General features: G+C 36.6%; 1 protein-coding gene across 3 annotated transcripts in view; it reads right to left on the bottom strand.

Moving 5' to 3' along the window:
- The window catches only part of astn1 (astrotactin 1), a 300,003-nt gene that overhangs the window by 144,197 nt on the left and 141,278 nt on the right, over positions 1-14,528 (bottom strand). For all 3 annotated transcript variants that reach the window (XM_017420879.3, XM_017420880.3, XM_017420882.3), the window contains one exon: positions 8,662-8,789. In XM_017420879.3, the coding sequence (XP_017276368.1) occupies positions 8,662-8,789 (128 nt within the window). The remainder of the gene's footprint in view (positions 1-8,661; positions 8,790-14,528) is intronic.

The following is a 14,528-nucleotide window of genomic DNA, read 5'->3' as shown; positions in this document are numbered from 1 at the left end:
AAAAAAAAAAAAAAAAAAAAAAAGATAAGAAACCAAAAAAATGCAATTAAATTTTAAAGGCCAAATATTATAAAGGGCATCATGTGGTTGGACAATGAACACAAATAGTCAAATTGACTTAGGACCTTTTCTGGAATTAATGAAGAAATTCGTCCAACAGGCATTATAAGGCAAGAAACGTTAATTAATAGTTAATGAAATTAGTTTGCTACAGGCAGAAAAAGTTATGGTTTCTCTGGGACCTTTTTTTTCCATGAGAAAGTCCTCATCTATCATTCTTGATGTAGTCAACAATGGTGCAGTTTTTTTAATCAACCCATCGTTTCCTTGTGTCTTGCTTTAAAAATAACTTGTAGATCTAGTGTGTGTATGAAGTAGTTTTGAACAATAATTCTCCAGATTATCTAAAGATTTTTCAAAGGTTTTTTTTTTAATTAGTTCTTGTAAGTGACCATTTTTGGATTGTCAGAGTCTTTGGAGTTTAGTAATACTGTCATAGTTTTGTGTTTCTTGGTTTTGTTGCATGTTCTTGTTGCATTTTCTTGGTCTGTTCCTTGTTTTTTGGTATTACTTTACCTGCTCCTGGTTAGGTAACCTTAAATTTGCAGAGGGCCAGTGACCCCCCCTCAGTATATGGACGTCCTAGATATCATTTAAATTTAGCCAGATTCTCATGTTTGCAAGGTGGCAACTCTTGTAGCAGCAGAAGAGCATTCAAAGTGGAGGAACATTACAAGGTCGAAGCACAGCACAATCAAGGTTTGACAGCTAGCTTGTTGTGATTTGCACATCTACGATGCGTGTGAAATCTAGGTGAGTGCTTAGAAAAATTTTGCCTCGTACTGCATGTCGCTGAGTCTGATTAACACCACCAGAGAAGAGGACAAAGATATAGAAGCGACCATGTCAGCATTAGCAGTTTATTCTGTCTCCCAGGGGAGGGAGTTGAGTAGAGGGAAGGGGCGTGATGACAAAGCTGGTAAAATGATGGGCTCTGGATGCCCTTCACAACCTCTGAGCATAAACAACTCAGACCAGGAGCTGCTGATAGACAGACTTGTTGTACATAGGATCCTCGAGGCATTTCATTTTTTATTCTCCATGCAGCTGGAATACTACCACTGCTGTCACCAAAGCATCCTGATCACATATTACTAATTAAAAGTAGATATGCAACAGTACTTAAGTGTCAGGGAATATTTTTGATAATGATTCTTTAAGCAAAATTCTACTACAGAACTTTTTAAAGGAATGTGTTGTATTTTGGAAGATATTTGGAGGTTTGACACAAAAAACATTTATCACAACCAAAAATGATTAAATTTAACAGCATCTAGAAGAAAGAAGGCACACTTCATGAAGCTGAACCTGGATGGTTTATGTCACTGACAGCTTTAGGCAGGCCGATCTCTAGTGAGAGACTGAAGAATAAAATTAACAAACTGTGAAGCAGCTTTCATATCATGGGTGAACTCTGTTAACTGACTGGTGTAAAAAAGAAAAGTATGAGCTGAACATCTGAACAGACTAAAAGATTTTTTAGTCAGGATTGATATGGTCCTGCGGCCATCATTTTTCTAAAGAGAAAGACAGAAAATAAAAGTAATAACAAGGTCCTTGAAAGTACAAGTGAAAGAATGAGCAGCTTATTTTTTGACTTATTGTTCCAATTTAATTGTGCAACAATAAGATGTTTTACATTAAATACATCTGACTATAAATGCCCACCATGACCTATTGATTACTTACTATCATTAAAAAAATACTAAAATATATTCAGCGTAAGACTTTTGTTTAGTCTGATGATAATTCTATACACACAATTGACCTTCCATTTAGTAAAGTAAAAAGATCATTTTTTTCTGTTTTGAATTATATCATATTACATCTCATAGCTTTTGTAATGTTGTTTTGTGAAATCAATGTCGATAAATCTCATTAAAGATGCTGTGGAGTTAAGGGGCTCAAAAGACAGATGCTGAAACACGTTTGTTTTGTTTTACAAGAAAAGAAAGAAAAAAAAATAGAAAAAATACTTCAATTTTTTTAAATAACTAATCTTCCAAGCAAAACTGTTGAGTTTTCACTATTTGAAGTATTTCTTGCTTATGAAATAGAACTAGATAATATTAAACCTGAGTTAAAACATCTCACTTTTAGAATTTTTTTTAAAGCTTTATTAAACCAAAACAAAAATGTGCAACCCGTCCAATGAACCAGACTGTTGTTGTGTTTAAGATTTTGCCCCAGAGTGTGTCTCTGCTGCATAAATCAAAACCCGCACATGGTTTTCAAAGCAAACACATGCTGAATAATTTCTGCACTCTGGCACACTCTGCATCTCAGCTCCCCTTAAAACAGTGACACTGACTGCCTAATCTGCCTCATCAGTTCTAATCCACATTCTCGACTTGAGGGATGTTGTTTGAGGACTTCGTCTCAGAAACCATTGGGAGAAAAGAAGATGGCCCCTGAAGGCATGACCTTCCCTCACTGCCACCAATTATATCAAGGCCTTATAAAATATAGATTATGTGCCATCTCTGTGCTGACATATCTAAAGGCTGGTAGCATGGGGAGTGTGCGCAGAGGCCACAGGCAGAGCCCAAGGGGAGGCCAGCTTGAAAATGACAAGATGAGGGGAATATAGTAATACAAAGGATGACCTTGATGGGTGAAACTGGACCTGCTCTGGCTAAGGAAAGAATAAGCTTACTGCCAAATGACTATGTGATCGATTTAAATCTAATCAAAGCTCAAAAATATTAAAATGCACTGATTGCAATGAGATTCATTAGCCTAAACTGCAATCCGGACCAATAACCATGTATTATTAATGGATAGGAGCTGAGTTTGGAACAATTGGCATTTAACTTTGTGTCTTAACCTTTCAGCATAAATGTCAAGTCAAATTCTAATAGAAAAAGTTTGAAGTTCACCCAACAGTAATTTCATACGTTTCAGCTCAAGTGTCTTTCTGGGCGCACATATATTTAAAGCTTAAAATGCAGTGTGAAAGGCGATCAGAGATGAGATTTTTACAAACATCGGTGGTGAGATTTCACATTTCATGGTGGTGTATGACAGAAGAGCATGAAAGCTTTGCAAGCCTTGTCTTCACTTTTTCTTTGCACACACACACACACACACACACACACACACACACACACACATACGAGCATGCCAGACACCAAACACTGTGGATTAAAAAAAAAAGAAAAGTGTGCTGGTGGAAGAATGCTTGTGTGATGCAATCAGCAACAATACGAGTCAAAAAATCTTGTCAATAAAAAGAGCCTTACTTCAAGAAATCAGATATTCGCCTTGCGATTTTAGACAAGGACAAGATGTTGTTAAAAATGTTTAATCTTGTTCAAGCTATCTTGTTATTTCTGGACAGGGTTTGTAACACAGGCAGCAGCTTTTATTTTATAATGCATGGGAATTCAAAATACAGTACAAAACTCAATAATGCAAACATTTTGAGACAACTGAAAAAAAAGGTGAAATGATGGTGCAAAAAATGAATAAAATTAATAGAAAGTTAAAAGTGTATTAATTGTATCAGAGGGTGAATCAACAGTGACTTATGTCCTGCATATGTTCTTATGTAGATCTTTCCTGTTTTTTTATAACACTTTTGTCCCATTAATATGCTTTTAGGTATTGCAAAATAACAAACATTAATACTTATAACGAACAATAAAAAATATAATGTGCACTATCTGCACAAATGACCTACAACTGTGTCAAAAAAGATTAAACAAAAATAATGTGTCTGCTTTAAAGACAGACTAGTACTCGTGGTACAAATGTGCACCTTTTGTTGCAGCTCCATTAAAAACAAGACAAAACAAACTAAAACAAAATAAACTTGCTAGTCACAAATTGACTGCTGACCATCTGTGATATCCTGCCTATATGTCAACAAATATATTTTCAGCACACCAAATTAGGACGTCTTAAAACAAAGCAACCTCAGGTCCCAGTAGTCTCAGGTAAAGAGGCAGCTCCCCTTTAAGTAGAAATAATTTAAGTAGAATATGATAAGCCTTCTATTAAGTCATGAATATGATACCCTGTCATCACAGTTGGATGTAAGAGGTAAGAGACCCAATTCCAACAACCCACACTGACAAGAACCATGCACCTACCCTATTCTTTTGTTATTCTAACTTGTTTGTATTTGTTCTGGGGGGGACCGGCTACTTATTCAGGATAAAACCAGCCTCTCACCTGTTGGCTGCATGCTCCATGGGACAAAAACACAAACAAGGATACAAAGGAACTCTTTATTGGGACAGAGTTGAATATCTAAGTTGCAGATAGAAGAGGCAATATCAGTGTAAGTGGCTACTAGCAAAAGATGTCCCCGGGTTTTGTTACTTTTTTTAATTTCACCCAATGCATGCCTTTGTCGGGACGCTCTTTCTGTCTGGAGAAGCTACCAAAACCAAATCTTATTCAGTCCTTTGGCAGGTCTCTCTTAGGTTTTTAAGATTGTCTTTCTGTCTTTCATCTACTAAAAGAGCCATGGTCTTTTCTTACAACTTTCTTACTCTCTATTGTCTCTTTTTCCCCTCAATTTTTTTGTGTCTGTCGTCTCTCTTCTGGTCAGTTATCCCTCAAGCTCCATCTTTGGGGAAATCTGCTCTGCAGCCCCGAGAATACCTGTTTTCCAATTAAATCAAGATGTATTTGCCTTTCAAAAGGCTCTCTTTTCTTGGGCTTCCTCCCATTGGAATAATTGATGGAAGTCTCTGGCCTCATGATAAATGGCTCCAAAGGCTGAAGATGAAAAGAGAGATGAATGATTTCACCCCTGTGAGGCCTGGAGTGGAGTGGAACAAGGAGTGCTGACATTGTGACAAATACACTGACCATGGCAACAAAACCTGGATGAATCAGCAAGGGACAGAGGGGTGGCATGTGTTCATCTCAGCTCGGCAGACGTTCCTTTCTCCACCACCACCTCTGCACATCTGTATACCCCAAAGACAATTACCTGAGCCTTGCAATTAACCGCGGGCGAAGGGATAATGCTGACGGCCTGCCAGGAGACGAACGGAGGTGGAAGGAAGCCAGCTAGATAAGTTTGGAAAGCGTTGCATCGAATGATTGTGTTTGTGCGCTCTGTGAATACGCAGAGGCCAAGAGAACAGGTGCAGTAGGGTGAGACGATGCCCCAGGTGACTTCATATGGATGGCGCCACCACTCTGCCAGCCAAGAGTTTGAAGATGAAAAAGGTTTTCCCACCACCTCTGAAACAATTTGCTGTCGTTCAGCTGAGAGAGAGCAACTGTCTTTAAGAAAGAATTCAATGAGCGTACGACAGGCCATCTGTTTCAAAAGGCCAGTAGGCAAACAGATTCCTACTGCTCTGCAGAACAGTATGACCATCGAATGCTCACGAAGCCAGTAATATTACTGATTATAAGTATCAATAAGTCTGTTATTAATACTTGTTTCTAATACATACCAGTAAAAAAAAAAAAAAAAACACAATCAGTACTTCTAATTTTTCTCTGCTTTGATAAAATCCAAGCCACAAACAACTCGCAGATTCTTGTAGTCATAAATCTGATTTTAATAAATTAAACCAAATGGGTTCAAAGACATTAAATTTGTCAGAAGTGGTCATGTGAGAGTTTCAGCTGGTATGCATACTCAGTAAGAGCAGCTGGCAAATTAAAAAATAAATAGAAAATAATAAAAGCTAGAGTCTTTGAGAACATGCAGTAATCAAAATATCAAAATGGAAAAACAGATTCGATTCCACAATTCAACAACGCTATGTTTCATTTTGCAGAGGCTTTTTTAAACTAGCAATGATTAAGTCAAGGTGTTTTTGTGCTGAGGGACAGATTGAATTTTTTTTTTTTTTTAATTCTTTTAACCCAAGTCTTTTTTTTACCTTACCAACTTTATAGTAATTTTTATTTTATTTTTTTATTTTTGAGGACTATAATTTAAGGACCTGGGTTAATAAGGTGCTGCTTGAATCATGCTAAGGATTGTTGAGTCAAACCAAAGTGAATACATATAATCAGTTTGAGTCAGCTTTAATAGAGATGGAAAAAAATAATAGCTTGAAAAATATGTTTTAAGGACAAAGTAAATCAAGTTCCAGGAACAGGACAAATTACTGCAGACTGAGTTACTGAGAAAAAAAAAAAGGAACAGCATAGTGTTGTAATGCAGCAAAGAGTTTCTATACAAAGAAGTTTTTGGCTAAAATTTGAGCTGAACTATGCTGCACATTTATTCTGCCTGAAGTGATTACTTGTCATCTTTCATAACACATGTTTGTGAATCCTCCATTGTTTCTGACAGGGCGATGGGTCAGTGTCAGTTTACTGAAAAACATCTTAAATGGAAGGACCCGGAGGAATTTGCCTTTTTTTTCATGCCAACCAGCACAAAAACAATACAGTGAAGTGTTGCATAAGACAAAGTACGTAGTAAGTAGAAGAAGTAAAGTAGAAGTAGAATTAATTGAGCTTTTTACAATTATACAAACATCAACTCACCATTTTTCCCAGAGCTTTTTGTTACGTCTCACAGCTTTTCTAGGTAAAGGTTCAGTGAATAATTTGTCAGCTTACAAATTCTCTTCTGAAGAGTCTGAAAATTAAGAAACTATGAAAAGTGTTGGAAAATGCGTGTCCATTTTCTCTTAATTTCACAATAAAATTGAAGATTTACAGACAGAATCGTTTTTGTGTACCTTTTTGAATATTTGATTTTGTGAAAGAAGTAATATTTGCATTTATATGGATAAAAAAAAACCATGACATAGAAGTTGAAGGTAGAAAATAATGTTTTCAGCTTTAGTGTGTTGGTAAATACATGTGAAAGTCTTGAAAAAAAAACAAATGAAGTGGTATCAGTGTGTGCTCTAATATTACTTTAGCATCTAGACATTAAAGGTACTTTATTTTTCAATACTGGTTTTATAGAAACTTTAGTACTTCAACTTAACTGTATAAAACTAAAGCCATGCTAAATTCATGTCGTTGTTGTTTTTTTTAAATATTACTATTTCAAACTGTAAAACAAAAGACCAATTGAGACAACAGGATCCTATTTCCTCATGATAAACTTAAGCTTCTTTTATTGTCCATTTTCTTGGACAATTTAACCAAACATCCCATTGTCCTTCTAGCCTCAGTTTTTAGTTTAGTTCTCTCATCAGTGGGAAGAAAACACAGTGACCCAAAGCAGCCTGAGTGCTGCTGTGCAGCTCTGCTGGATGGGCTGAAATGATATCTCAATTCATGATATTACTCAGTAAGGCCCGTGGCTGCTTCAGCCAAAGCCCAGCAGAGAGTCGCTAGAAGTGAAGTGCTGCTGCGCTGGGCTTTGTTCTGGACGTATGCACTGCAAACCCAGCGGCGATGGACGGATAAAAAGGTTTGAGCTGTGAAGGCAAAGCGGGAACACAGAATGGGAAAGGATGAGGGGACCAGGCCTCAGGGGTATGGCAGCAGAAGATCCATTTAGATTAGTCAGTTTTAATATACTCTAAAGTTTCCCAAGAAAGGCAGTTTGAGCCAGCACTTTACCATCTTATTTGATTCTCCATCATTCTTCAGGCGACCTCAAATGATGTGGTTTTGGATTGCTACCCCAACGAGCCTCGTGTCTCAGCTGTTATTTCAAAAACAAGTAACAAATCATGCCCTGCAGTCTGATGCCTTCTTCAATGTGAGGCGATTTAGAGCCACTTATGAGGAGCCCGCAGCAACCTTAGCAGTCCGCCTGAATGAAGCACTTCACAGAAATATGCCGAATTACAGTTATTAAGTTTAAACCCTCTATTGTAGTAAAATATCAAGACAAAGGTTGTTACTTATGCAACACAGTGCTGGGAAGAATAATCCCTTCATTACAGATGTCTGCTTTTTGGAAAATTTCTCCTCTTCTGCAATTTAAATGCCAAAAGAAGAAGGAAAATACCATTATTCTCAACTCTTCTTAACACAGATTATTACTTCAGAGGCAAATTATCTTTGCTATTATTTTCATTACTTTTTCTATTTTTTTTAAATTTTCTTTTCAATTTAATTAGCCAGTAGGAAACCCATAATGGAGCAAATGGTACAAAACATTTCAATTTAAATGGAAAATTACACAGGAAAACAGGAAAAACATTAATCTTAGTGCATTTCCTAGTGTAAATGGAAGCTGTTTTATATAGAAAATTTGTGTTCTGTTTTAAAATTGCTGCCAGGTACCACATTTGTAGCGTAAACGTCTCGAAAAATAGACTCTTATTCTCCCTGATTCTTTTCATTACTGATGTTGTTTTGCATTGCAAACTGAAGATGGTCAACTTTAGATTTTTCTACACACAAAAAAACCTCTTTTAGGAACCCCAAAGACATTTCTATTCTGAATACACAGTATTTAGGCCAAATTAGTCATGAGGTCCATAAATGCATGACTTACAGGAGTGTGAGCGCGAAGATAGAAATGCTAGTGACCCAATAGAAAACAGTGTTTTCTGTTAAGACTACTGCTGAGCCACATCAATCACAAAGCTCTGGATAGTTTTTTTTTAATTTTTTTTTAAATCTTTAAATTTAGACAAGCGAGTGACGGAATACTGTGATAAAGAAGTGAGCCAACAGAGCATAGGATGAAATATGGTCTCATACCCGTGAGGTATTCTGGGTCAGGCACGGGGTCTGACAGCTCCTCGTGGCACTGAACCTCCGTTGGCACCGATGCCACCACCATCCCATCTGGGAGCTGCTGTTCAATGCCTCGGGCAAAGTTCTTCTGCCTGGAAAAGACAAATGACATGAGGCTCCTTTTTTAGAGACATCAGAGCTCGGTTGACCAACATGGTGAAGACAAAAGAAGAGAGATAGAAAGAGAGCAAGGTGGGACTGTCGTAAAAGGAAAGTTATTAAATGGAAAAAAGTGAGGCAAGTGTCAAATATTTGCTTCAAGCAAATGCAATTTTTATGTCTGTTTGTTTATAACACAGTGAGAGGATGTCTAAAATCAAGTTACACATGTAATTAAAGCTGTTTTGCCCCAAACTCTGTTTTATGGACAATTTGACAAGTGAAAATAACAACTTCACTGAAAGTAGCTCCGATTTAAAAATCGGTTCAATGACTTACAATCTAATTACCTGTCTGCTTCTGCCAGGCCAGAAGGACCAAAAAAAAATATACATTATTTGAATATGTGTGCAGTGATGTGCGAAGCGTGCTTCATAAAATGAGTGACAGAAACTAAATAATGAAATATTTGTTTAGTCATCTGCATCTGGTGCTGCCTGTCTGTGCATGGTATAAAATGTTTTGAAGGCTGTATGGTAATTCATAAAAAGACATTCAGCTGTTCAACACAAAACAAATGTCAATTACTCCTGTGCTTACTTTGAAAATTGTATTTACTTGTCGGTACAATTTTATTTCGGTTATGCTGTGTGTAAACTTTTAATGAATAAACACTATCAATAAATCACTCTTTACCTCTCAGAAGATTCTGTATTTTCAGTTCAATACAATAAAAAACTGGCAATAAAATACCATAGCTGTGGATAATGGTCTAGTAACTGGACTGCCTGTTCTTTTTTAAAGAATGTTGTTTTGGTTGTTTGTTGTCTTTTTTTTTTTTTTTTGAAGATGGGGAAAAAACAGCAGTATCTTTAAAACATATGACAAATGTTAAAATACAGATATATTTGCTTGTATCTTAATATTGTCAATAAATGGCATAAATCTGACATTTTTATTGTATAACTGCCCTGGAATTTATAGTCAGAGTAGTAAACAAACTGATTTTATTTACTATAAATACAATGGTAATGAAACTGCTGCCTTCCACGACAAAGTTTCAAACAAAACAGTTGCATGATGTGTTATTGCTCAGATGTGATGAGGATGACTCTTAGCTACTACCACACCAAGTTTTAGCTCAACATTATTGAAAATGACTGACTTATACTTGTTTTTATGTTTCCTTAGGTCAATTGGTTATTACAGCCATCTTGATAACTTTCTGAATTTTATTAAATTGCATCTACTGGTTCATGGTATATTTTGCTAGCAGCCATGCAGGCTAACAAATACAAATCTAAATAAATAAAAGTAAACAAAACCAGACAAAAAAAATGCTTGGAAAGATAAACTAAACATATTCATCTGTTCCTAATTAAGATTAAGTTCAGACTCTTTTTGCAGCTACTTTTCACACACACACACACACACACACACACACTCATAAACATGTCACAGCAGGAGACATGCTCTCAGATAGAAATATGAAAAAGAGGGTTTGAAGCAGCCTCTCACTGCAGGAGGCAAGACATAATGCACAATGCATGCTAAGTTTGCATTAAAGCACGTCAAAAATAGGGATGAGCCTCCTTTATCAATTTTGTTGAGCATACACACATATACATAAATATATATATATATATATATATATATATATATATATAAATCACATATATTTGAATATCTCCACCATGTGAACCACAGCAGTCTGCAGGTCAGCTGAAGAGAGGATGAAGCCACAACTGATGCCAGCATGCCCCACTCTTGCAGTGACAGCTCAGAATTAGGTGCTACTTTTTCCCTTCTTTTCACTTTTTACTTTTGATCTTTAGGACATTTTAATTTGCAGCTCGGGTGAAACTGTCCTTAAAGGAATTCAGAGCGAACGATGCGAACATTTGCAACAGCAAACACCTCAGAAGAACTGTTCTGACAAATCATTATGGTCCCTTATATATATATACTAAAATTATACAGAGTTGGGTGCATTAGAGCTTTGTTTTGATTCTGAAGATTGTTTTGCAGCAGAACTAGCTCATCTTCTGTCTGAAAGCTGATGTCTGCATGTTCTTTTGCGGCAAGTGACTTCTGCTTGAACTCCCTCATTGTGCCCACTTCATCATTCCCACTTTCAATGCTGTTAAGGGTCAAAACAAGGTTCCACAACACAACAACTTCAATAAATCAGTAACTTAAGTCCTTCAGCTGTCTCAAGACCAGAGCTAATGAGGAAATATCTTCTTTTTTCTCCTCTAGGAAGCCATAGTCATGACTATTTTGACTCCAGGCTCATAATTTATAAATGACCCTTGTAACCTTGTACTGTACATTATCCAGAAGTAATTGTTTTATTAAATAAAGTAGCTCAAGGCAGCATAGAAAAACTAGTTTTTGTCACAATGGGGTGAAAAAGGATAAAACAGAATGTGCTCAATATGTTATATGCATAGAAAAGAATAAATGGCTGGGTTAAAAAATCACTTTGCCTTAAATAAAAATAGAGAGTGTGTACTTTATCTTCAGCTGCTAAATGTGCCACAATGTTCACTAGCAAAACAGTAACTTATGTGACAACTGTTTGGTGCAGGGGAGGTGGTACGCTGTGTTTTTATCAGAGTCTTCTGCTGAAAAAAGTGCCTGTTGCCATTGGAAACCAGCTTAATGAGAGTCGTGAGGCCAAACAGAAACCGTTGCAGCCATAAAACCGAAACCATGGCTTATAAGACACTAACTGCCTTGTAAAGCTAAAGGGCACAAGCCGCATAATAATTTTTTTGCAGCTCTGTAATTGTAGGTGATTGGTTTCACAGATTAATTCAACCCAAGCTACTTATAAAAATCACAGCTTTTAAATTAGATATTTTGTAAGCAATCGACACAATAGTTTGTAAAAAAATCCCCAGACCATTTTAGAGGTCTGTTTACAGCAACATAATAAATATAATTGGGAAAAGCTTAAAACAGGAACATTTAGCTTGTTTGTTAAAAACATATGTACCCGGTCACTTCACTTTGATTCTCCAAAACGTGGCTGAGAGAAAATGCAAGTGTAGGCTAACCATCACAAGGGAGCTCCAAAACAAAAATGGAAATGATCCCAACACAAAACACCAAATGTACTTTCTGTTTCTAGACATGTCTTGCATGAGTGACTCATTTGCTGCTGCTCTGAAATTACTCGTTTCTGTATGCAAAGGATTTTTCTTGCTGGTAATCACAACTGACTCAAGATATGTAATCAAAGCAAGTAAAACTTGGTTAGATTAAAATAATGTATGTTTGTTGGTTTAAACTGCATCTTATTTTATAATACTTGTGTGTTTACTAAAGAAATAATGGTCTTGTCCATGCTTTTATATCAGTGTTCTTCAAAAACACAAGTTCTCTTTCTTGACACTGCTGACAAAGTTCCTGTTGATAGACGCCATGTATGAAGCACAATCTGATCTGTGCCGTTTTAAGAGCCTGAGCTGGTAAATAAAGATAGACAAATATTTACAAATCACAGAGTGTTGCCTTTGGGAAAGTGACAGCTTTAGAACAACAGACGCCACAGGCTGCAGAAGAGGCTTGTTTCAACTACAGTTCTGAAAAATGACATTATGTTTGCACGGGTCACAGTGTGGCCAGGGGTGAAATGGTAATTAGAAAAACAAAGTCGTTGGTTGATCGGTCATGGTGGTACACCACAAAAACAGCCTGACACATTTAATAGTCTCGAGTGAAATAACAAATATGCAAGAAGGTGCAACAACAACATAGATTACGCTGTAATAAAAACTATTACTGTAAGTGTTGCATTTGATTTTGAAACGTTTCTGTTCTTGCTCCTTTAACCACCTCCTCTAAAGCCCTCATCTCTCTCGCTGTTAATTTTACATTCATATAAGATGATAGCACCTACTGAGCTAAAGCTATCTTCCTATCTAGAGCTGAGGTTCCCAAAGTTGGTTCAATTTTGAGGTCTAGATGAGAGCTACAAAAATTTCAGTTCAATTTAAAAATGAATGATAACATATTTTACCATCACTGTATAAAAAGATAAAAAGCACAGTTGGCTAAGGATAGAAGTGATCGCAATGGTTGTTGATACAGTTATTGGTATCATTATGCTCTCGTTTAATTGGCCTGAATACTTCAACCAAAGCCACTGTCATGGGTTTTTTGTGGGTCATACGCTGAAAGGTTTGGAAACCAGTGGTCTGGGGAAGATAAAAGCGGTCTTATGGCTTCTGTAAATGAACCTTAGTAATGATCATCCAAGGCAGTGTGCTCTGTTTTGTATCAGCATTGCTGTGAGTCTCTCATTCTGTATTTCTGCCGCCGAACAGCTAAGCCGTCGGTTTATCTTCAGTCTAATGTCTTGAATGACTTTGCCGTTGAGCTAGAGTCTATAAACCTCTACTGGCATGCACAAATCTGTTGCCCCCATCTTTGCCTGTAGTTCTTCCTTTGTGGAGACAGCAGCAAGCCAGCCAACAGTTGCCCTTGTGAATTGGGCTTTGTATTAATAAACAACCCCTAGGAACAGATGCACTATGTTTTAAAGTTGGATTATGAAAATGCACAGCTTAAAACACATAAAAATATCAGGTAGTGTATAATGTAAAGTTCATGTATATTAGGGATAAACATAAAAGGAAAAAAACATTGGTATTCGCCAAATAATGAGTCCAGGTTAGACTATAGCACAGAACACACACATAAAAATGTTTCAATCAAACCAATCTTTGTCATAATCTAATTAAAGATGCTTTGAAAGGGAATATTCAGATCTTTTAGAAAATGGTTCTGTGGAAAAGTTATGAACAATTAATATCTTACCTGTTGCAGATGGCTAGTTAATAAACCTCAGTTTGGAAAATAGACTTTTGTTCTGACTGTACTGACTAGCTAGACCAAAGTAAATCTTAAAACAACTTCAAACTTTGAACACTCCATAGGATGTTCATGTGAACACTATCTCATAACCCTTTACATTGTCATCAAACATGCATTACATGGTTATTTACATAAAAAAATGTTTGTAATGTTATGTACAAGCACAAATAGCAGTAGCAGCAAGATGCACCATCTTTGGTACAGCCTGGAATACTTCTGGCAGGAATATGATCACATTTCTGCTTGAATAACTGTCCATCCATCCATTTTCTTTACCCATGTGTCTTTTCCGAGTCACGGGTAGCTAGTGCCCATCTCCAGTAAGGTACAAGTTTTAAAGACTGGAGTTGTTTTAAGGCAGCAACAATACACATTGTTCTTGGCCCCACTCATGCTAGCTGTTAGTTCTTAAGTTCAACTATTTCTTCAAATTGAAGTTGTTCAGAGGGCTGTCTACAACAAGCAAGATATTAATTGTTCATAACCTTTCTACAGAATCTCAGATCAGAAGATCTGAACCATCTCTTCAAAATTCTTTAAATTCTTACTCATATTAAGTGGCCGACTAGCTGCAATTCATGGTGTCATAACAATATATACCATGACAAACAAGATAACAGTGGTACTAAAACGCGTAACGTGTACCTTTAAATTCTTTGGGTTAACATCTAGATCAAATCAAAATACTCACAAGTTGTCTATTTGGTTTTATAAACCCTGTCTTGAAAAGCTGTGCACAGATGTAGCAAGACGAAGTGTTTCCGAGGAAGAATCCTCAAATTAGTCTCGCCGTATACATTTGTCACACATTGCCGTATGGATCATCAGCTTGCACTCAGACATAACTT

The sequence above is a fragment of the Kryptolebias marmoratus genome, linkage group LG20, assembly GCF_001649575.2.
Source record: "Kryptolebias marmoratus isolate JLee-2015 linkage group LG20, ASM164957v2, whole genome shotgun sequence".
Taxonomy (NCBI): Eukaryota; Metazoa; Chordata; class Actinopteri; order Cyprinodontiformes; family Rivulidae; genus Kryptolebias; species Kryptolebias marmoratus.
Note: the sequence above shows the minus strand (reverse complement) of the source record. Positions and strands in the feature narration are given on the sequence as shown.